Here is a 23,905-nt window from a genome sequence, read left to right as displayed (position 1 = left end):
GCCCCCTCCCCTCCCTATTGGCTGCATTACGTCCTCCTCCGATTTCTACGCCTCCTCCTTCCCTCCCAATTGGCTGCATTACGTCCTCCTTCGATTTCCACATCCCCTCTCCTCCCTATTGGCTGCATTACGTCCGTCTCCGATTTCCACGCCCCCTCCTTCCCTCCCTATTGGCTGCATTATGTCCTCCGATTTCCACGCCCCTCCCCTCCCTATTGGCTGCATTACGTCCTCCTCCGATTTCCACGCCCCCTCCCCTCCCTATTGGCTGCATTACGTTCGGTACAGGAGCTGCTGGTGGAGGCGGGGTTTGGAGTGTTGCTCCTTGAACGTTCGGTCTCTACTGCGCATTTGCGGTGAGTATGGTCACTTGCAATTTATATGTTTGATGGACCAGCCGCCGGCACCACCGAGCCCGCAGCGGCCGGAGCCGCAGCCCCAGTTCCCCGCCTCTCAGCCCGGTGCGCATTTAGTGAAGCTGTATGTGTACGACTTGTCCCGGGGTATGGCCCGCAGGCTAAGCCCCGTCATGCTAGGTAAGAGGAGTTCGGCAGCGCCGGTAACTGTAGCAGCAACAACATCCTGTCAGTTCGGTGCTTCCTGTCCGCCCCTGCGTGATGCTGCTGTTGTTAGTAATGCCGATCGCGAGAAGGGGGGATAAATTCATGCGGCCAAGTGCCTAAGAGCACCAACCAGCCAGTGGGCAGCGTTCACTTAGTGCTGCATGCAGGCAGGGATCACATCAGCCCAGAATCACTTTGTATTGTGTAGTAGTTTATTTGATTTGCTGCCTGGCCTAACCGTTTAAGGCTCTTGGTGTTTGTTTTTGTTCCTAGTTAAGCTGGTGTGACCGTTTGAAATAAAAAAACAAAAAACAATTTCATGGTAATAATAATGTCAAGTCATAGGCAGGTGGGTGATAACGTGAGGATTTCATGGTAATAATAATAATAATGTGTCTAGTCTAGTCCTAGGCAGGTGGATGATGTGATTGTACGTAAATGTATTGCCCTGTTTAAAATGAGATGGTGCTCCACAGCTGTCGAAAAGAAGGGCATACAGACAATGCAGTGAATGAATACACAGCCGTCTAGCTTTGGACTATCTCTGTGGAAGGTGGTACAAGTTAAAACTAATCAGGTTTAGGGATTGGGTAGGCGGGGAAAGGATTTTGGGTTTTATTACTGTGGACTTTGGTTTGCTGTCTCTGGCTGGGTTTACATGCGTTTGAGTTTTAGCAGTGAGTTAGCACAATTGTAAGTGAAAGCTTGCGAATGACTCAGTCTCGGGAAGAGGAATGAGATCGCAGTTTTCTGCTACTCAACTTCGTGCCCGAAGGGAAAACCCACGCCTAAGGGATAAGACTGTAGTAACCGAAACCCCAGCACTGTAATTTTTGAGTACTGCTTTCGATGTTTTGTTTTTAAGACAATAGGGTCTTGCTTTATTATTGATAGGAATACCATATTATTTTGATTTGGTTTATTCATTTGCTATAGCATACGGTATTACACATCCTAAGGTACCAAAGCAGTTTGCAATATAACAATTGCACTTTTAAAACGTAAATGAAAACAGATTTGTAACAACCGCAGAAGATAACCTAACTCATCTTTAATAATTATATACTAGTAAAAAAGGCCTGTTTCTGTCAGAAATGAAATGGGCGCTAGCAAGGTTTTCCTCAGAGTGTATGTTTGAGAGAGAGAGACTGTGTGTGAGAGAGTAGAGTGTGATAGAGAGTGTGTCAGAGACAGTGTATGTGATAAAGAGTGTGCACCCCCTCCCTTTATGGTCTGAGGCCCCCCCCATGTCCACCGACCCTCCCCCTGCCCCCCTGCAGCCACCCATGTCCACCGACCCATCCCTCTTGCCCCCCCTGCAGCCACCCATGTCCTGTGACCCTCCTCTCCCCCTGCCCCCTTGCAGCCACCCATGTCCAGTGGCGACCCTCCTCTCCCCCTGCCCCCCCTGCAGCCACCCATGCCCAGTGACCCTGCTTTCCCCTGCCCCCCCCCCCGCAGCCACCCATGTCCACCGACCCCCCCCTTGCCCCCCTGCAGCCACCCATGTCCACTGACCCCCCCCCCCTGCAGCCACCCATGCCCAGCGACCCGGCTTTCCCCCTGCCCCCCCTCCAGCCACCCATGTTCAGCGACCCTGCTCTCTCACCTGCCCCTCCTTAATCCTCCCAGGTTGTGTTTAACGAAATCTTTGGGGCAGGCAGGAAAGATCCACATTCCTGCCTGCCCGCTGCTGGCGCTGACACTCCCCCGCTGCCGGATCGCTGTTGAAAATGGCCGCCGAGACTTCTGTTGAAGTCTTGGAGGCCGCCCTTGTAAGTATCGGTGGCCATTTTGAACAGCGATCCGGCATCAGGGGAGCGCCAGCAGTGGGCAGGCACGAACATGGATCTTTCCTGCCTGCCCCAAAAATTTCATTAAACACAACCTGGGTGGATGAAAGAGGGGCAGGTGAGAGAGCAGGGTCACTGGACATGGGTGGCTGGAGGGGGGGGCAGAGGGAGAGCAGGGTTGCTGGACATGGGTGGCTGCAGGGGGGGCAGGGGGAGAGGAGGGTTGCCGCTGGACATAGGTGGCTGCAAGGGGGCAGGGGGAGAGGAGGGTCGCTGGACATGGGTGGCTGCAGAGGGGGGAGGGGATGGTCGCTGGACATGGGTGGTTGCAGGGGGAGATGTGCAGCTCCCTGCCACTTGCTCCGAAGTGGCAGGGAGCGGCGCATTGACAGCTGATTCCCAGGCAGAGGAAGTAGTCGGGAAACATGCGTGTTTCCCTATTCCTCCCCTTGCCTGGGAATCAGCTGTGAGTGACGTCATCCTGGCTATGGAGCCTAGCTCAGCAACTCCAGGAGCCACGGACACAGGCAGTCCCACATTAGAATGTTGGTGGTGAGAATTATTATATAGGATCACATACAAGCCCAAAAGCTATCAAAGCAATATAATCTGTTTTATTGATCATGTGGGTATGAAAAATAGCTGAAACTGGTGAAAATGAAATGGTTAACACCAGATTTTCATCCCTTTTCACGCCAGAGACCCTTTCACAAAAACCAGTGGCTGATAAAGCAATTACAGTGTAAATCTAACCAATGTGAAGAATAGTCCATTAAAATGGGTGTATTTTAAGCTTGTATAATATAGCTTGACCACTATCTAAACTTCTGAATTCTGCATCCCCAGGAGGATTTTTTTTTTTTGTGAAAAGGTCTTTGTTTTAAATTTAATTACTTGCCTTTTTAATCCAAGCTTAAAAGTGAGGCATGACATAAGTAGGTCCCTGATCAAGAGAGGTTATAATCTGCAGATATCTGAGGCAAAGAAGAGTGAAATAAGTTGTCCAAGCTGACACAGAACATCAGTAGGAAAGGTGAGAAACAGGATCTGAAGCCTGACTTCCCTGAAGGTCTTGCAGTCTTAACTAGTCTTTGGGACACACCCAACCAGTCAAGTTTTCAGGATATCTACAATGGATATGCATGAGAGAGGTTTGCATATAATGGAAGAGTGAATGCAAATTTATCTCATGCATGTTCATTGTGGGTATTCTGAAAACCCAACTGGCTAGGTGTATCCTGAGGACTTGGTTGAAAAGCACTGTGCTAGAGCCTGCTACTCTAATCATTAAGTTACTGCATTCCATTTTTGCCAGCTTCCTTTACCTGTGCATCTGCGGGTTTTATGTGCCATTCAGTGCCTTACCCTGTCTCCTATCATAGCAGAAATTGATGCAGTAGTAAAAGTGTAAGACTGGGATTTTTGAAAAGTCCTGGGTTTCAAGCCTAGAACACTTAGCACACTATTCTTATTCCGTTAGAGATCAGTGACCTAGCCAGAGCTAATCTTCTGGTGAGGCTTAAGGTTAATATGGGTGGGCACCACCCCAGTTCTCCTGCTACTGGTCTGAGTCACTGCCATGGACTGGGTAGGCCGGACTCTGAATTGGAGGGACCACAGTTTGGCACAGACTTGGGATTAGAATCTGGCAGTGCTCCTGGTTTTCCAAGCTCCGGGCTGTAACTTTTAGGAGACCCTGCTTTGTGTAGTTGTATCATTATAACAATGGTATAGACTTAGCTATGCATCAGACAAATTGGTAATGCTTGTTCTCTCTCTCCTTGTCTTTTCTTCTTACAGGGAAACAGCTGGAAGGCATCTGGTAAGCATTTGGATGAAGTTTCTTGCATGAGTTTTGAATGTGCCTTATTCAATCCTCCTCTGTCAGGTCGCCATGTACCTTAGCTAGAATTATACTGTGAAGCAGGTGTGAGTAATGTCTACTAGCAATATCTTGTTGCCTTGCATCCCTGTGAAGAAGCTAGCGTGCCTTTCTTGTACTTTTTAATGCTTAATTGCATCTGTTTTTCTCTCTCCCTGCCAGGCACACTGCCATCATCATATATGAGGATGAGTTCTTCTACGGCAGCACAGGGATCTCCAGCTGCCCACCGGTGAGTGATTCCCCCCAGGTTGCATTACTGTTGGATACCAACCGGCTCCATTTTTCACAGGTGATCCAAACCTGATTTATATCCTCCTATTACATTCACTACATAGATACATACAATAGGTACTTATACCCTGCAAAAACCCACAGGAGCTCCATGCGGTTTACAGTAAAGAAAACTGAGTAAACCCTAGAGAAGTATAAAAATTATTAAGAGTTAATTCAAATTCTATTGAAAAGCTGGAAGAGGTAGGTTTTTTAAAGGCTTTCCTAAACCAATTTATAACAATCTAATCTCACATTTAACGGTAAGGCGTTCCACCATTTAGCAGAGATGTGACCTGCTTTTCTGAGGGAAGTGAGTCCATGCAATCTGTGGCATAAAACCAGGACTGGACATTGTAGACTTCATTTATAAGTTTATTTTCTTAATTCATTAAATAACTCCCTTTTGCTGTTTTTCTCCAGTGCTTACAGATGACATTACACGCGATGTTAATTAAATCATGAGGTGTGTGATATCACCTGTGATATCGTTGTTAATGTGAACCAATTGAGGATCAGTATGTGATGAATGTGACATACTTGGGAATTACAGGGGAGGAGATTGAAAAACTAACAAAAATGAAAGCCTCAGGGTTTGGGGAGGGGGTTATTTTATTCTAGTATTTAGCTCACACCTTTTGAAGGCAAGTTACATTCAGGTACACTTTCTGTGTTTAGAACATACTGCATCTTTCTTGACGGCAAATGATCCTTGAAAGGTTCATTTAGAAGCCAATATTGATCAAAGCTTTTTATCTTCTGACAGTGACTTCTGACCTGATTCAGAGCAGTGGCATAGCCAGACCCAATATTTTGGGGCCCAGAGCTAACTTAGATGGGCCCTTCTATGGCACGACACTCCACAGCCCCCCCCCCCCCCCCAAAAAAAAATATATATATATTTTTTAATTACCTACCACCATTGTTGGAACCCATCCTTCCCTGGTGTACCTTACAGGCATCCCCGGCGCCTGCAGTGATTCAATTATTGTTCCTGTGCCGGTTCTGCAGGCTTCCATCAGCTGGGTCCTGCCAAACAGGAAATGATGAAAACGAGGTCGGGACCCAGCCGATGAAAGCCTGCAGGGCTAGCACAGGCAGCAATAATCAAATTGCTGCAGGCGCCGAGGACTCCTGTAAGATACATCGGAGATGGGCAGGCAGATGCCGGGACAGTGCGGAGGAGGAGAGATGTTGATGTGGTGTTCCACCACGGGGTGGGCTTGTGCCCACCCAGGCCCACCTGTAGCTACGCCACTGATTCAGAGTAAATTAAAATTGCCTTGTGTGCTGCAGTGAAATTTATATGACCCAATATTCAAAATGTTTATGTACATAATGCTGGGGTGGAACATTCCTAACCGAGAGAGCCTGGTGATAAGCAGGTGCCATCTGTGTAGTTATGCAGATAAATTCAGCAAAAAGGCCATCCTACATTTATCAATATAGCTCTACGGATAGCAGCTGAATATCATCTGCTATCCATATAGTGACTGCTCTTGCTGCTATAGATGTGTATTCAGCATCATTGCTTCTGCAGATAGATTCAGTGCCACTATGTAAAATATTTATATAGCATAGCTGGCATTTTTAAAAACATCAACTGCAAATGTAGGGGTGAGATACCTAAATCAGTCAGGTGAAAGTAAATAGGTTAAAGGTACTCAAAAAATTTTTTTTAGCAAGTACACTTATTTGTCTTAGGAGCAGGGCTTTTTTTGAGGGGTTACTCGGGGGTACTGAGTACCGGCACTTTTTCCAGTGTCTGCTAAAATTGACCCATGAACCACAAGTTTTAATGAAACAGCTCAGGCTCTACACACCAATTCTGCCTTGTCATAGATTCTGTGACTGATTGCAGGGGGCCTGGCTATTGTGGGGTGGGTCCCTCAGTCATCACCCCACCCCTGAAGGGTGGCCTGGCATTTGAGTACCGGCACCTTTTTTGCTAGAAAAATTGCACTGCTTAGGAGGAAAAGGCCTCGAGAAACCCCTTGACCTATGAAAAAGTCAATAGGGGGTTGGACTTCCTCATCATTGGCCAGAAAACCTCCATATGGGATCTCACTTTGTAGTTCTTAAACTTTTAAGCTTAGCTAATCAGTGCTAAAATAGACTTAGCTCAATAGAGAGATGATCTCTGTATTTTCTTGTTGACTTTGTGATCAACGGCGGCCAGCGTTTCAAGTTTGCGTGTTCTGCTTCAGGATCACTGAAGCAGAACACGCGAACTTGAAACGCTGGCCACCATTGATCATGGTCAAAGTCAACAAGAGAATACAGAGATCGTCTCTGTATTGAGCTAAGTCTATTTTAGCATTGATTAGCTAAGTTTAAAAGTTTAAGAACTACAAAGTGAGATCCCATACGGAGGTTTTCTGGCCAATGATGAGGAAGTCCAACCCCCTATTGACTTTTTCATAGGTCAAGGGGTTTCTCGAGGCCTTTTCCTCCTAAGACAAATAAGTGTACTTGCTAAAAAAAATTTTGAGTACCTTTAACCTATTTATTTTTAAAAACATGACTATTGCATTTGACTATTAACTTGATTGAAGATTTTTTATTTTATTTAAACAACCAAAGCATGTGGTGGCTCATTTTAAGGAGAGGGATCACAAGACACAGGTTACTAAGGCACAGCCTATTAGTGGACCATAAAAACTGGTATTAAAAAATTAATGTATGGGGGTCACGTGATGCTGTGAGCAGGGCAGGCTGCGTTTAGCTTGAGCTACTTGGTGTTTCCCTCTGTTCACTGTCTAATCTAACACAAGACATCTCAATTTTCTTCTTTAACTCATTGGGAGAGATTGGAATACTTTATGGACAAATACATAGCTCTAGACAATACCTCTATGGCAGTGCATTTGAAGAAGAAAGTTCTAGACTTCGGGAAGCAGGCTGAGAACAAGATGGCGGATCCAGCTACTGAGCTTCTGCAGCAAGGTGTGGTGTCTGACTGCTGACATAACTACATCTGTGGTACAGGCTTTGGATTCCTGATTTCTGCAATTGTCCACTCGCAGACCTGTCCACTGAAACGATGGTGTTGGAAGACCATGTTTCTGGCTTGGAGAATGGTGACACCGTTTGCGCTGTGGAGCTGACTGCGCTGCTGCGATTAGTTCAGCTACGGTCAGAGAAGCTAGATGATTTGGAGAACCGCTCCAGAAGAGAGAATTTGCAGTTTATAGGATTCCCTGAATCGCTATTAGAGCAGACACTGTGGGAGACTTTGGAACTTTGGTTAGCCAATACCTTCCTGAAATTGGCGACAGCTGTCCTTATTCGTTTGGATAGGGTGCATCAACTGGGGTGATGCCGAGATAGAGACGCGGTCTTGCCCTTCATCTTTTTTGTTGTTCTGATATGGGAATGGTGCATTGTATTTGCTATTAGTTGGGGTGGGTGGTGCATGTTCTACATGTGAGGGCTGGGTGCACGGGGTAACTGATGTCTTAGTGTCAGTTGGGAACGGTTTTAAGTCTCTTGAAAGAACATAAAGCTGGCATCGCTTATCTTCAGGAGACAAAATTAACTGATGTTGAACATGGGAAACTCTGTAAGGGCTGGATGGGTGAGATTTTTTTTTTTTAATTATTCATCTATGTCTAGGAAGGGCGGAGTAGCAGTGTTGATGTGAAAGAACCTGTTGGGGACTGTGAAATTAGTTTGTAAAGACTCCTATGGTTGCTATATCAAACATATAAATTGCGAGTGACCGTACTCACCGCAAATGCGCAGTAGAGACTTTCCCTCTCTGTCCCGCCCCCGCGTCAATACGTGATGACGGGGGCGGGACAGAGAGGGAAACTGCGCGAAGGGGAGGGAGGGAGGGAACCGCCGAGGTCGCTACCGCTCCCCCCAACCGGAGTCACCGCCGCCACCCCCCCCCCCCCCCTCCACCCGGCCCGGGCCCTCTCTTTGCAATTCAACTTACAGCGCCGAAACCGCAGCAGGCAGATCAGCTGAGCTGCCGTCGGCCTTCCTTCCCTGCCTCTGTCCCGCCCTCGCCGACGTTACGTCACACCAGAGCGGGACACAGGCAGAGAAGGAAGGCCGACGGCAGCTCAGCTGATCTGCCTGCTGCGGTTTCGGCGCTGTAAGTTGAATTGCAAAGAGAGGGCCCGGGCCGGCGACTCCAGGGGGGGGGGGCGGTAGCGGCGACCTCGAGGGGGAGGGGCGGCGGCGACCTGGCGAGGAGGGTAGCTGAAAATCTCGCCCGTTCTAACGGGCATAACGGCTAGTATTATAGATAACCTTAAGTGATCAGACATCTTTTTTCTTTTACTGGTGTATGGCCCGAATAGATATGAGCACATGTTTTGTTTTGTTTTTTTAATTGGTACATATGGGCTTACAAGATACCACCTTGTCTATGATAGTAGTGGGAGATTTTAACCAAGTGATAGACCCATTAGTAGATAGATCAGCTTCAAAGAGTGGTGTGGACTTGCGGCCCATGAAGATGTTGCCCTTTCTTTGTTCTTTTCTGAATTTGGTCGGTCCCTGGCACCTCCTGCACCCCACGGAAAGAGATTATATACCCATTTATCTAGGGTACATAATACCTTTTCACATACTGATTATATCTTGCTTACTGAAACCTTATTTTCTTAGGTTGCGGGGGCTGCGATCGGACCATTGGCTGTTTATGATCATAATATGATTTGGGTTGATTTGGAAGGTAGTAAACAGCAGTGTAGTGGTCATCGATGACAATTTCTGGCTTATCTCTATAAGGATGAACATTTTCGGAAGTATCTTTGCCAGGAATCCAAAGAATTTGAGGAGTTTAATGGGCAACATCGCGATGACCAACCACCTATACTGGAATTCTTCATGGAGATGTCATTGCGTATGTTGTAACCCGAAGTAAGCAGATTACACAAGGTATAATTGGACTGGAAGCTAAATATAAAGCAGAAAAAAAATTGTAAATCCTAGTTTAGTTGATAAAGAAATATTAGTGTCAACCCAGGTCTCCTTAAATTCCTTAATCCATGATCATACAGAAAAGGAGTTGATCTTTTGGAAATATAAATTTCATAAATTTGGAAATAAACCGGGGAAATTATTGACTAAAGTAACGAAAGCGTGGCATGGCTTGCATTTTATCTTCTCTATGCAGACTTCTGGGGATCAATGTACCAATAAGGTGGAGGAAATCGCAAACATTTTTTTATGATCGCTTTAGTAATTTGTATAAGGGTGAGGACCAGCTGGTTGGGCCTTCTTTGACAGATTATTTAGAGGATGCTGGACTACCTCGCTTTTCTGCGGCAGTTCTCACCCAGTTGAGTGCTCCATTGGGTGCCATTGAGATCCAAAAAGCTATTAAGGCACTTAAATGTTTTACAGCCCCAGGTCCCGATGGGTACTCACCGGAGTCTTACAAAATGTTACATCCTCATCTGTGTGGCCCCTTGGAGGCATATTACTCGGCTTCATTAGAAGCGGGGGTTTTACCACCATATGATAGTATGGCTTTGATCACACTTATTCCAAAACCGGGTAAACCCCAACATTTACCAGAAGCATACCGTTTAATTTCCCTTCTTAATGTGGATTTAAAGATTTTTCGCATCTTTTGGCGGACAGGTTGGCTCTTCATCTTCCTGATGTGATCGGCCCTGAACACACAGGTTTTGTGAAGGGACAACATTCGGAATTTAATATTTGGAAGACCTTAGTTGGCATCTCTCATAGTCACCGTCATGGAGTCCCAGCTATTCTAGTTAGTCTAGATGCCAAAAAGGCGTTTAACTTGGTTGACGAACTATCTATTCTCGGTTTTGAAGTACATGGGCCAGTCTAGTTTTTAAGAGCTTTGTAACTCTTGTATGCCAATCCATCTGCTGCAGTATTTGTTAATGGGCAACCTACTCCATCCTTTTCAATTGGTTGTGGCGTGCGGCAAGGTTATCCTCTGTCCCTGCTCTTATTTCTACTGTGTTTGGAACCCGTTATTTGTATGGTTTTCAGGGATGGTGAAATCTTTGGTATACAGATAGAGACTGAAACTATCAATGTATTCGCGTTTGCTGATGATTTGTTAGTTCTTTGTCTTCTCCACAGGTGTCTCTGCCATGTCTTATGAGTGTCAGTATTATTTGGGATGTACATTAAATCTCCATAAATCAGTAGCCCTTCCAGTGCAACAGACAATCCATCATGATTGGGTGAGGTCATTTCCCTTACTGTAGGCTGATGCTTCTATCAAACATCTAGGTATCCAGATTCCACAGGATCTGACACAGTTTTATGAGGTTAAATTTCTCCCACTATTGGAGGCAACTTGGTGCAAATTACACATTTGGAGGGTGTATCCACTTTCACTGATGGGGAAAATAGTTTTATATAATGATTGTTGTCCCACAGTGTCTCTATTATTTTCAAATGCATCTGTGTGTGTTAACTGGTATTATGGAGAAACGTCTTAATAAACATCTCATAGGTTACCTATGGAATGGGGAGAGAGCTCGCCTTCCTCTAGCAAAGGTGGTCTTACCTAGAGATAAAGTGGGGTTGGGATTGCTTAATTTAAAGCTGCTCTCGATGGCATGCAGGATGCGACATCTCAATGATTGGTATTGCGATACTGACTATTTTTCCTACTTAATTCTGGAAAAGAGACTGTGTGCACTGTATCAGTTGTGTTGCATGCCCCAACGGCACTATGCCAGCCAAAGGTGAGGGATTCACTTTGTGTCTCCCCTATGTTAGGTGTGGGGCTGCGTAGGCAGTCAGTCTCATCTTGTCCAAAAAGTTTCACCCCTCTTGCCTCTACAAGGTAATGGGTCCTTCCTCCCCCGGTATGAGTAATGCTTCCTTTCAGTGTTTAGGACGGAAGGGAATATTTTATTTCTTTTTCATGTACTTCCAAAGGAGGGTTAAATCTTATGATTGTTTACGAACGGAGTTTACATTAAAAGATTGATACATTTTCTTATCTACAGTTAAAACATTATGTAAACTCTTTGCCTGCCTCTGCTTTGACAGAGGACTTGCGGGAGCAGCTGTCTACTACATTTACACTAGGTGCACAACAACTGGTGACTCTGCAATATCACCATCAATCTTTGAAAGACTTATTGTTGGTTTTGGACTATGAGCCTCTGGCGGGGGCATGGACTAGAGATCTGAATGTACTAATTGATTCCACTTGGATACCAAATTGTCTAAAACACACCATAGCCCTTACTGACAACATTACCTTATGGAAACTACAATATAAAATGGTATTTTATCTACATATATCACCTCACCGTGCCTTTAAAGCCACTATGAGTGTAGAGGATAAATGTCCAAAATGTCAGGCATCTTCGGCATCACTGGGACACATGTACTGGCGCTGCTCAGTAATTCATCAGTTTTGGGCTCGCCTGAAAGCACCCCAAAAATCTTGTTTAATGTCTTTGGATTGGCACATTCTATTAAACCTAGCCTGACTGGTTTTTTACACAGGGCCACTTTGATGGAGAAAAAGAGTATTTTGAGGTGTTGGTTGCACCTCCACCATCCTTGGCGGGCTGATATGGTTATGTTGTGTCCTATGGAAAGACTGAGTGTGGGTCAATTAGATTCTGTTTAGGGGAAAAGATTTACTGTGATATAGGAGCCATTTTGGACTATGTTGTCATACAGCACGAAGCAGAATATTTAGTGTTGATTTTGAGGTTGAAGATTGATGGGGGTGGGGGGATAGGTGGGGGAAAGGGTAAAATTAAAAACTAAAAGTTTGTATTTGATGTAACATTGTTAACTGTGTGGATGGAACAATTTGTATTTCTTAAGATTTCTGTAGATCTGTTGTTTGTTCCTCTTTGGTAATAAAGAGATTTAAACATAAAAATTAACGTATTTTTCACACTGTTTTGTAAATGGTGTGAAAAAATGTTTAGATTTAATATGGATGAGAATTTGTGAGCATGCATTCAGGTTTGTTTGGGTGTCTAAAATTGTAAAGTGCACAAATTGCTTGTATGCGCGTATATTTCATGTTTATCCACTTCTGCCATCTCTCTGACCTCATGTGCAACTTTCTTTAAATCAATCACCTTATTTTCTAACTCTTCCTACTTTCTTACCTACTTGTATGTTACTTCTTTGCTTTACCCTTCAGTATCAATTATAATTCTCTATTATGTATTGTGTTATTGTAAGTAGTATACTATGCTATACTTTGTATTGTTTTTGAATATTTTTACTGCTGTAATTGCCTATTGCTCGTTTGATCTATTCTTACTGTACGCCGCCTTGAGTGAATTCCTTCAAAAAGGCTGTAAATAAAGCCTAATAAATATTTCAGATTTAATACAGGCACATTGTGTGCACTTTTAAAATCTTGTGTGCATACAGTGTGCACCTAAAAAAAGAGTAGCTTTAATGACACAAAAGATACCTGAAAATAAGGAAAATGCCATCTTAAAAACTTAAGAATAGCCATACTGTGTCAGACCAATGGTCCATCTAGCCCAGTATCCTACTTCCAACAGTGGCCAATTCAGGTCACAAGTACCTGACAGAATCCCAAATAGTAGCAAGATTCATGCTGCTGCTGATCCCAGGCACAAGCACTAGCGTCCCCTATGTCGTATCTCAATTGCAGACTCTGGACTTTTCCTGCAGGAACTTGTCCAAACCTTTTTTTAAACCCAGATATAATAACCACTGATACCACATCCTCTAGCAACAAGTTCCAGAGCTTAACTATTCATTGAGTTTCAAGTTTCTTAGTAGTCTGATATACTGTCCTATGGTGAGGCCTTCAGGGCAGTCAGTATAGAGTAAGAGGCGAGAGAAAGAGGGCGGGGAAGAATTCCATAAACATATAGGAAAGAAGGATCGGGAAAGGGGAGGGGAAGAGAACATGTGCTCTCTGTACAGGATCACCAGTCACTGATGTCCAAAAGACTCTGGGAGTAGCATCTAAAGCATTCTAAAGGGGTTAAAGGCATCAGGAATTTTTTTTTTTTAAAGGGCAGCACAGAATACAGTGTGATTAGTCGGGGAGTACAGATGAAGGGGCAGGGAGTTCCAGAGGGTAGAGGCTACTACCCTGAAAGCTTTGGAGCGAATGGAATCAAAGCGGAGCTAACATAGGGAAGGAACATGTAATAGGTTGGAGGAGGATGAGCACAGGGATCTGGAGGGAGCATAAGGGATCAGGTGTGTAAGAGAGGAGTCGTGTCAAATTGGAGTGTTACAGTAGTCCAGAAAGGAATTCACCAAAGAGTGAATAAAGACCCGAAGAGCTGGTTTAGTAAAAAAGTGGTGAATTGAAGAGATCATTTTACGTTTATAAAAGTAACGTTGTACTATGGCTGAGATATGAGTATGGTATGTGAGGGCTGAATCAAATGTAACGCCTAGAAGTTTGAGAGTAGGCTGAAAAATGACAGGAGAACTGGCTCAATAATGGGAAGATCTGGATTAGGAGTCCCTGAGCAAGTCATAAGTAGAGCCTGTGGGGGTTTTTTTTTCTGGGTTGAGTTTGTTTGGATGAGAAAAACCAGTTGGCTGCTGTATAGAGTTTTCATTGAGTGAAGCAATAGCCAAAGGATCAGTGTTATTTGAAAGTAGTACCGTGTAACTTCCTTGAATGTCCCCTAGTCTTTATACTTTTTGAAAAAAGTAAAAAAAAAATCGATTTATGTTTACTTGTTCTACACTGCTTAGTATTTTTAGACCTCTGTTGTATCTCCCCTTAGTTGTCTCTCTTGTTCCAAGCTGAAGAGTCCTAACTTCTTAAGCCCTTCCTTATATGAGAGGAGTTCCATCCCACTTTATCGTTTAGGTTGCCCTTCTTTGAACCTTTTGTAATTCCATTATATCATTTTTACAATGCGACAGCCAAAATTGCACACAATACTCACGGTGTGGTCACACCATGGAGCGATATAGAGCCATTAATAACATCTTAGTCTTATTTTCTATCCCTTTCCTAATAATTCTTATCATTCTGTTTTCATTTTTGGCCTCCACCACACACTGGGCAGAAGACTTCAGTGGATTATCCACATGACACCTAGATTTTTTTCTTCAGAGCTACTCCTAGGGTGGACCCTAGCATCAAATAACTGATTTGGATTATTCTTTCCAATGTGCATCACTTTGCACTTGTCCACATTAAATCTCATCTGCCATTTGGATGCCCAGTCTTCCAACTTCTAAGGTCTTCCTACAATTTTTCACAGTCTTCTGCATTTGACAACTTGAAATAGTTTTGTTATTGTCAAATTTAATCATCTCACTTGTTTATTTTCCAGATCATTACTAAATATGTTAAATAGCAGCGGTCCCAATATAGATCCCTGTAGCACTCCACTATTCACCCTCCTCCATTGAGAAAAATGGCCATTTAACCCTATCCTCTGTTTTCTGTTCAGTACCCAGTTCCTAATCCACATCAGACTATTGCTTCCTATCCCATGGGTTTTTAATTTTCTCAGGAGCCTCTCATGAGGGACTTTGTCAGACGCTTTCTGAAAATGTAGATACACTATATCAGCCGGCTCACCTTTGTCCACATGATTGTTCATGCATTCAAAGAAATGAAACAGATTGCGGCAAGACTTCCCTTGGCTGAATCCATTTTGACTCTGTCCTATTAAACCATGTTTGTCTGTGTTCAATGATTTTATTCTGTATAAGTTTCCACTATTTTGTCCGGCACTGATGTCAACCTTACCAGTCTGTAATTTCCTGGGTCACCTCTGAATCCCTTTTTTAAAATAGGCGTTACATTTGCTACCCTCCAATATTCAGGTACTACAGATGATTTTAACGACAGGTTACAGATCACTTACAGGTCTGCAGTTTCATATTTGAGTTCTTTAAGTACCCCAGGGTGTTTACCATGCGGTCCAGGTGATTAGTTACTAATCTTTAATTTGTCAATTTGTCTCAGTACATTTTCCAGGTTCACTGAAATTTCTTTCAGTTCCTCTACATCATCATCCTTGAAAACCAACTTTGGTACAGGTAGATCTTCCATCATCTTCAGGAAAGACAGAGGCAAAGAATTAATTCAGCCCCTGTGCTATGGCCCTGTCCTCCCTGAGTGCCCCTTTTATTCCTTGATAATCTAATGGTCCTATGGATTCCCTCACAGGTTTTCTGTTTCTGATATACCTGAAAAAGTTATTACTATGAGTTTTGCCTCCAAGGTAAGATTTGTTTTGTATTCTTTTTTGGCCTTCTTTCTCAATGCTTTGCATCAAGCTTGCCAGTGCTTATGTTGCTGCTTGTTTTCTTTATTCTGATCTTTTTCCTGTATTCTGAAAAATATTCTTTTGAGTCTAATAGCCTCTTTCAGTTCTCCGTTTAACCATACTGGTTGTCCTTTGCTCTTCTTTCTACCTTTATTAATATGTGGAATATATCTGGTCTGGGCTTCCAGACCTTTGAGGGACTCTGAACCAACAAGAATGGAAGAGAAAGACTGGAGATTTCTCAACTCAGGTAGAAGTTCTGCTTTCTTCTTCCGTTGTCCTAGCACCCTTAACCATTGGTGAAGCTGAATGTGGTGACCCTTGAGACTCCATGGTTGGTTATGGAGTGGTTTGATCAGGTTTACTCCCCTGTTGTTTCCATCTCCTTGACTTCTGCCTCCAAACTGCAAGATTTAGAGTCTAAAGTGAATTTCTGTACTAAGATTGATGTAATGGATAAAACAGTGACTGAGGTTAAAATCTTCTCGGACTTTAATTCAGGTTAAGACCTTTATGTTAAGGAAAATTGGAAATTTAGAAACTGTGCAAAGAGGTCTGAACCTAAAACTGCTTTACTTCCCGTAGTCTAGACTAACCTCGGCTAGCATTCTTTTCCATAGGTGTTTGCAATCAGTATTGAAATACCTGAAATCAGTCTTTCCACCTTCGCAGGAGATCTTCTATATAACGTCTACTGAAAAGAAGCTTCAGTTGATTTAAATATATCTGATATTTTGGAATCCTCAGAGATTGAAGTAACACTAAGATCTACTCTTAGTGTCCTTTGTTTTCATCAGGATAGGGATTCAATATGCAGATTATATTATAGGACTGCAGGCACAACATTTCTGGGGAATAAAGTACAGATGTTTCTGAATGGATGCAGTCTAGAAGGAAGAAGAACTTGAAATTACATTCTGCAGTGACTTCACTAGGAGCTTTCTTCCACCTTAGGATTCCTTGTGAATGTCTTGTAATGTATCAGAATAATTGTATGGTTTTTTTTTTGTTTTATGAACCTGTTTGGAGGGGAGAAGTGTAACTCTCACTTAACACCTAGTTATTAAGGGTTGGTTACGGTCCGTTTAGATATTGGGAGAGGGTTTGTTTTTCTTACTCCTTTTCTTCTTAAATTTCACTTATTTAAATATCTTTCTATAGATATGCTTCTTTTTGGTTCCTCTCCTTTATTGTGGACTATGATTAAAGTTGTATTTCTTGTTTGATGTATTGATCACTATTGTTATTTCTTAATTTGTTCTGAATTTCTATTCAAAGTTTTTGATCTTTGATGTTTTTGTGAAATGCAAATAATTTTTTTAAAGGACTAGATCTAAAATAGCTCCCCTTCTTATTGGTTCCTAGACCAGTTGCTCCAAAAAGCAGTCATTTATTACATCTGGAAATCTTACCTTTCTAGCACTCCCTGATGTGGCATTTAATTGAAATCACTCATTATTGTGCTGTTGCCGAATTTGCTAGCTCTTCTAATTTCTGTTAACATATCTTGATTGTTCTAGCCTGGTGGGATGGTAGTATAGCCCTACACGTATATTCTTTCCCTTCACGTATGGAATTTCTTAAATGACAACCAGTCTTAAGGGGGGGGGGGGGGGGGAGATCATGCACATCCTTAAGATTTACCATCTGCCTTTTCAGTTTTGCCTGTGAATAAAAAGTCTCTGATTTGTTAACTATAGTTCCTGTTCTTCTGCAGCTTTTCTCTGTACTTCTCGTAAATATATTATACGTTTTAAATCCTCAGGCAAGCTGTAGACATTTCCTTTCTCTCCATCGCTAATGAATGCGTAGGGTTTGACTCTGAGCATGGGAGGACAACAGACTGTTCATTAGCGATGGAGAGGAAGAAATGTCTACAGCTTGCCTGAGGATTTAAAACGTATAATATATTTATGAGAAGTACAGAGAAAAGCTGCAGAAGAACAGGAAATGCAGTTAACAAGAGTACATCACAAAGTTGCTTAAAGATAAGTGATTCAAGGATCGGCATTGAATTGACAGTCAAGTACACATGGATCTTGACGAAGTGAAGTAAATGAGTTGATCACATGATAACTGTGATAAGAGACGTTTTGTTTATCTATAACGGGATCCATAAAAGGAAGGAAAGACTTATATAACCCATTTGAGAACAGAAGGGAGGTAATTTCATTGCAGTCTAATGTAGAAAATATCTCTGTATCTCTTTATAGAGTTAAGTTGTGACAGTTATGCTGTGTAGTATGAATGTGAGTGTATGAGTGAAGGGATAATAGTATAGCATTTATGTGAAAAAAGAATATTTACTAAGAAGGAAGTTTTGATATTAATAAAAAAAAGATTTTGATATATAAATCTTGTAGTTACTGTGTTAAGCATATTCATTAAGGATATCCTGAAAATGTGGCACTCTTGCAACCCTCCCGAGTTAGTGTGTGCTGCTACGGTTCTCAGTCTTTCTTCTGTTTATGTGCATGACACATTGAACCATTACAGTTAGCAGCTGAACAAAGAAGAAAATTCTATATATCATTTTAATTGTTGCTAACAATGATGCAAGGGAAATACAAACACAATGGTGGTAACTGTTGGGGTTGAGGAGAAGGGTGGGCCAGAGACTGCAGCATTTCAAGTTGAGCCTGGTGATAGAAGTAGGGACTAATAAAGGAGATTTCAAGGACTTGATTTCCTGGTTCTCAGCTCTCTCCAACCTGCCACACACGTAATTGTTGAGGAAAACTCTGTCTTTCCCTCCCAGCTCTGTATCACTCACCTTGAATATTGTGTGCAATTCTGGTCGCCATATCTGAAAGATATAGCAGAATTAGAACCAAAATGATTAAGGGGATGAAACACCTCTCTTATGAGGAAAGGTTAAAGTTAACAGTTAGTTATTCAACTTGGGAAAAGTGGCTGAGGGGGATATGATAAAATCCTGAGTGGAATAGAATAGATAAACGTAAATTGATTGTTTACTCTTTCAAAAAGTACAAAGACTAGGGGACACTCCATGAAGTTACATAGTAATACGTTTAAAACAAATAAGAGAAAATATATTTTTTTCATTCAATGAATAGTTAAGCTCTGGAGTTCGTTACTGGAGGATGTGATAACAGCAGTTAGTGTGTTTAAAAAAGGTTTGGACAACTTCTGGACGAAAAGTCCATAATCTGCTATTAAGACAGACATGGGAAAAGCCACCACTTATCTTTAGGGTCGGTAGCAGGGCCGGTCAAACCCAGTAAGCGGGGTAAGCGCCGCAGGGGGGCGCCTGCCTTCAAGGGCGCCACTGCACCACCATATCGCGCCGCCCTTGGTGCTTTAAATCTTTAATTTACCTCAGTTCCAGCAGCCGCATCATTTGAAAGCCTTCCCCGTCTCTAGCCTTCCCTCCCTTCGTGAGTTTGTTCCGCAGTCCCGCCTTCTGACGGCATTTCCTCGAGGGCGGGACTGCAGAACGAACTTGCGAAGGGAGGGAAGGCTAGAGACGGGGCAGGGCTTTCAAATGATGTGGCTGCTGGAACTGAGGTAAATTAAAGATTTAAAGCACCAAGGGCGGCGGGGGATGGGGGCGAAGGAGAATCGCTGGACAGGGGCAGGGTGGGAGAAGAGAGAAAGGAGATGCTGGGGGGGGGGGGGGGGCGCGGGCGCCAACTCGTAGTCTGCAGGGGGGCGCCAGAGACCCTAGGACCGGCCCTGGTCGGTAGCATGGAATTTTGATACACTTTGGGATTCTGCCAGATACTTGACTTGTATTGGCCTCCTGCTGGAAGCAGGGTACTGTGCTAGATGATCCTTTAGTCTGACCTAGTATAGCTACTCTTTTTTGTTATGTTGAGAACCACGGTGTGCAGTAAGTTTGCTCTGCCCATAAGCTTTTTTCATAAAGAGAAAGCAAGTGATGTTTTGATTGATGCAGGGAGACTTTTGGCATGGTGGCATAAACTTCTGGGCTCCATTGAGGCTATACAAGTTGGAACAGAGATGGATCTGAGGAGAGTGGGGCCTGTAGAGTGCATTTATTTAAAAATAAGCCCTACACTCCTGCATTTATATCCAAGTAGAATTTGGAAGCCAGTGTGAGAAGATTGAGAACCACAGTTTACACTGGTGTGCTCTAATTGGCATAGTTTCATGATCATGAAAATTCAGCTAGAAAAGAACTTGATATAAGTAAGCTGAGAAATCACCAAGGCTTGGCCAGGAATCCTGCACGGTGCAGATGAGATAAACATATGGGCATGCAAGATGCTACAGAGGTGGTAATCTGTCCTCCGCCAGGGAAAGAATCAACAGCTTTCAGTGTAAGATGCAGGCAGAGAATATTAGTGTGCCAAGAAGAAGCTGTGTTTTGATGGTGGGATGATATATTTGATGAGCATGAGGTTAAAAGGCTGAGCACAGGAGCAGTTAGTGGAAGCAGTGGTGTGGGAGGTTGTAAGGAGAAACCAGAGCATCTACACAGCTGATGTAAACTGTGAAAGAAGAGAGAAGTGTGCAATTAAGGGTTCTTAAGTTGAAATATATTTAAACAAAACAGTTAAGCCTGGATTTGCAGAGGCGTTCGTGCTAATACCTGATTGAGAAAGTGGTGGGGGATGGGGTCCATTTTGATCCATTGTGTTGTACAAGGGTGAGGGAGCAGACAGCATGGTGGATCCTCAGGCTGGAATATCAAATATAAAACAAGGCAACTCCTTAGCTCAATTCTCTCTTCCCAGCTCCTCTCCCGAGGAGAGTTATAAGAGACTGATGTCTGACCTTATTCTCTCCACTGTCTCATCTCCCACACTGCTGTCCTCGCGTTGCTGTGGGTCCTTTTTCTAGGGAGGAAAGCACTACAAAATCTACTAGAAATGGAAACAGAAAAGTATCAATTCCCTCCTATATTTAATTTCATCATCATCTTTTCCAGACTTTGTGTTCTGCTGCCATCTCCCCTGCTGTGATTTCTTGTAATGCCCCTTCCCATTCCCTGTGCTCATTTTCTCCTACACTGATGTTTTGCACAGGATGGATGGCCTTGTTCTCCCTTCCCTGCACACCATTCCAGGCTTCCTTGATTCACATGCCGACTGTGCATGCAGATAATGCTGTCCGTGATCACTCTGCTTCTTCCTCCCCCATCCTGTGTCCCCCTTTACATTCTAAATAGGTTATAGGCTTTTTGGACACCCATTGTACCTGTCAGACTCATGCAGACCATGCCCTGTGCCTTGTAAATGCACAGACTAGCTCCCAGAGCACACCATGGTCCATGTGACTTTTACAAGGACTGCCTAGTGCTATGGAACTCTGCAGTCTTACCTGTTCAGTGACTGTGGAGAGAAAGTAGGAAACATGTTTGATTGTAATTTCATTATTTGCTTTATTATAATTCTCAGTGTTTTTATGGAATTCTTTGTGTACCCTGCCTTGGACCTGTTTAGGGGTAAGGTGAGAAAATAAATCTCAAGATTAGACTACTTTAACTTTTGGACTACAGACCATCTTCTTCCTTATTAAGATTCACTTGTAACCCAGCTGAGATGTTCTGGTCTCTGGCTGGTAGTGAACAGGTGAAGGGAATGTTCTTATGCTAATGATCTCTCACTGGTGCATATTGTCTGTGTTTATAGGGGGGTACACTGCTGGGACCCCCAGATGCTGTGGTAGATCTTGGGAGCACAGAAGTGACAGAGGAAATCTTTTTGGAGTACCTGACAGCCCTAGGAGAGTCCATGTTCCGGTGAGTACAGGGGAGGAACGTAATGATCACTTGGGAGAAACACTTTGAGGGCTCCAAATTAAGTGTTAGAATGTGCCAAATTTGTGCAAAAGCTTATGCAGCCATGGTCAACCTGTATGTTTCACTGATATTCTGTAAGTGAACACAAGCTGACATAACCTCTGCATGATAGAAAAAAATCAAGACTTCCCACAAAATTTTCTATCGACTCTGGGAAAATGTGTTTCTCTGATACCTTATTTTGCACAGTACAGGAGTATAAAAACAATTCCACATACCAAGCTAAGCTTAGAAATATAAAAACATTTTGTGGAATTGGGATTACCGAACCTAGCTTTATACAACCAGGCTTGCTTATTGAGGCATGTGGGAGATTAGGTGGGCCAATCCAGCACATTCACACCCCTGGAGACAGAGCGTGCATATTTTGCCCCTTATGATGTTCTTACTTTGCTGCACCTAGAGGGGGGTCAGGTCCCGGCTCAATTCAAACACTGCATGCTGCTGCAGCCGATGCGTATGGCATGGAGGATGTTGGTTAAAGGCATGGGGGGACAGCCAACAGTGTCAGAACTACTGGCTCTTAGGTGTAACCCAAATTTTGAACCCGGGCAGAGTAACACCACATTTCTAAGATGGGAACAGCTAGGGATCACAAGGGTGGAGCATTTGCTAGGAAGGGAAGGGGACCTTATAAAATTTGAGGGAGTTACAAGGTAAGATAGGGAATGCGTGGGGAGACTGTTTCGCATATGCCCAGGTCAAACGTTACATTTTACACTTAGATCAGTCAAGTCTGCAGAAGAAACTGGGACACAAAATAAACACCTTTTTCCAAAACCTAGAGATAGGGGGAATGACAGTGTCAACCTATATAAAGCCCTGGTGAAGCGAGTCTCCCCCCAAAACTCTGGATACATTAAACAAAAATGGGAAAAGGAATCGGGGAGGGCCTTAGAGAGGTGGGACATAGGGGCAACACTGAAAAGTATCCCGACCCTCTCCATAAACGAGAGACTTCGAGAGTGTTGATATCGGGTGATTATGCAGGCAACAATGTCAGGACAGCAATGGGGACACATAAGCATCACATGGGAGGCAAAGTGCGTCAAATGCGATTATACACCCCACACATTATATCACACCTTCTGGGGATGCCCAGGTGTGCGGGCCTTTTGGGGCCACATCCAGAGGTTTATGTCCAAAACAACACAGGCACCAGTGGGTGGGACCTGGGATCACTGTGTTAGATACGCAATCAGCATTTAGGACGCAGGCTGAAGGAACTCGGACATGGTGCCGCAAGGTGTGTCTAGTGGTGCGCAAAAGTATTTTACAACGGTGGATATCCCCAGAACCACCGACATACTGGCAGTGGAGAAACCAGGTACATGAACTGGCTACATGGGAAGCTAAGGAGGCGAAAGAGAACCCGAAACGAAAAAAGTATTTCCTTTCGGTATGGAACCAATACATACAGGGGTTAAGCCCGTGAGGGCGAAGCTTGCTTCTTAACTTGCTATAGACTTGAGTGGGAGGCTTCAAGATCTATAATGTTTTTCTCACCGGCAAAGGTTGGTACTCAGGGAGGGGGGAAGGCCTGCCTGGACTATCAGAGACCAAGTCCATGGAGGCAGGGAGGAAGTAGGATTACATGGGAAGAGAGGATAGGGGATCGAAGGGAGGGGAGGGGGGATCTCATACTAAAGGACAGGAGGAAGGTGGTACATTGTTATTTGTACGTCATTGGGGGGGGAGGGGGATATTCAAGATAAACCAATGAGTTTTCGTCATGTAAATGACCAAACGAAGAGTTTGATCTCTATGACTGTTATTGCAACCATATATGTATAAGTAGTTTAGACGTTGCTATTCATTAAGAAGTAAAAACATGACGTAGTGGGAGGGAGGGGGATAAAATGTTAAAAGTTTGATGACAGACAGTAGTAATTTGATTTTACTGAGCGTGCTTCTAGTTTTGGACATTTGTATGATTAAAATGTGGAGTATATTTCTTTTCAATTGTCATCACTAAAAATGTTGAACCATAAAACATTTTGTGGAGCTCAATACACCGTTGAGGACCCGTAAATCAAAAAGCAGGTCACACAACAAATCTTCAGAACACTTTATGAAAAGACAATTTTTTACAAGAAGAATTCTTTTGGGAGGAAAAATTGTTAGTTGCCAGAAGGAAGAGTTTGAAGGTATTACATACATTGTTTAAAGACATTCACTAGTAAAAATAATTTAAACATTTTTGGGAAGTTTTTGCCAGTGATTGGTCTGAGTCAGTAAGCTGCTGTGGTCCTCCAGTTGGAGTGCATTCGACAATGTTTGAATTCCACAGCTGATAGTCCTTGACTTCTGAGGCTTTTTTCCTCCCAAAAGAATTCTTCTTGTAAAAAATTGTCTTTTCATAAAGTGTTCTGAAGATTTGTTGTGTGACC

The 23,905-nt window shown here is 43.4% G+C and overlaps 1 protein-coding gene across 1 annotated transcript in view; it reads left to right on the top strand.

The window, feature by feature from the left end:
- Nucleotides 1-335: 335 nt before the first annotated feature.
- Nucleotides 336-23,905, top strand: part of LOC115458680 (desumoylating isopeptidase 1-like) — a 43,336-nt gene continuing 19,766 nt past the window's right edge. The window contains exons 1-4 of the mRNA XM_030188508.1: nucleotides 336-536; nucleotides 4,157-4,178; nucleotides 4,401-4,470; nucleotides 21,346-21,455. Coding sequence (XP_030044368.1) covers nucleotides 389-536; nucleotides 4,157-4,178; nucleotides 4,401-4,470; nucleotides 21,346-21,455 — 350 coding nt within the window. The 5' untranslated portion in view covers nucleotides 336-388. The remainder of the gene's footprint in view (nucleotides 537-4,156; nucleotides 4,179-4,400; nucleotides 4,471-21,345; nucleotides 21,456-23,905) is intronic.

This window comes from Microcaecilia unicolor, unplaced genomic scaffold (genome assembly GCF_901765095.1).
Source record: "Microcaecilia unicolor unplaced genomic scaffold, aMicUni1.1, whole genome shotgun sequence".
In the NCBI taxonomy this organism is placed as follows: Eukaryota; Metazoa; Chordata; class Amphibia; order Gymnophiona; family Siphonopidae; genus Microcaecilia; species Microcaecilia unicolor.
This window is presented reverse-complemented; position numbering and strand designations above follow the sequence as displayed.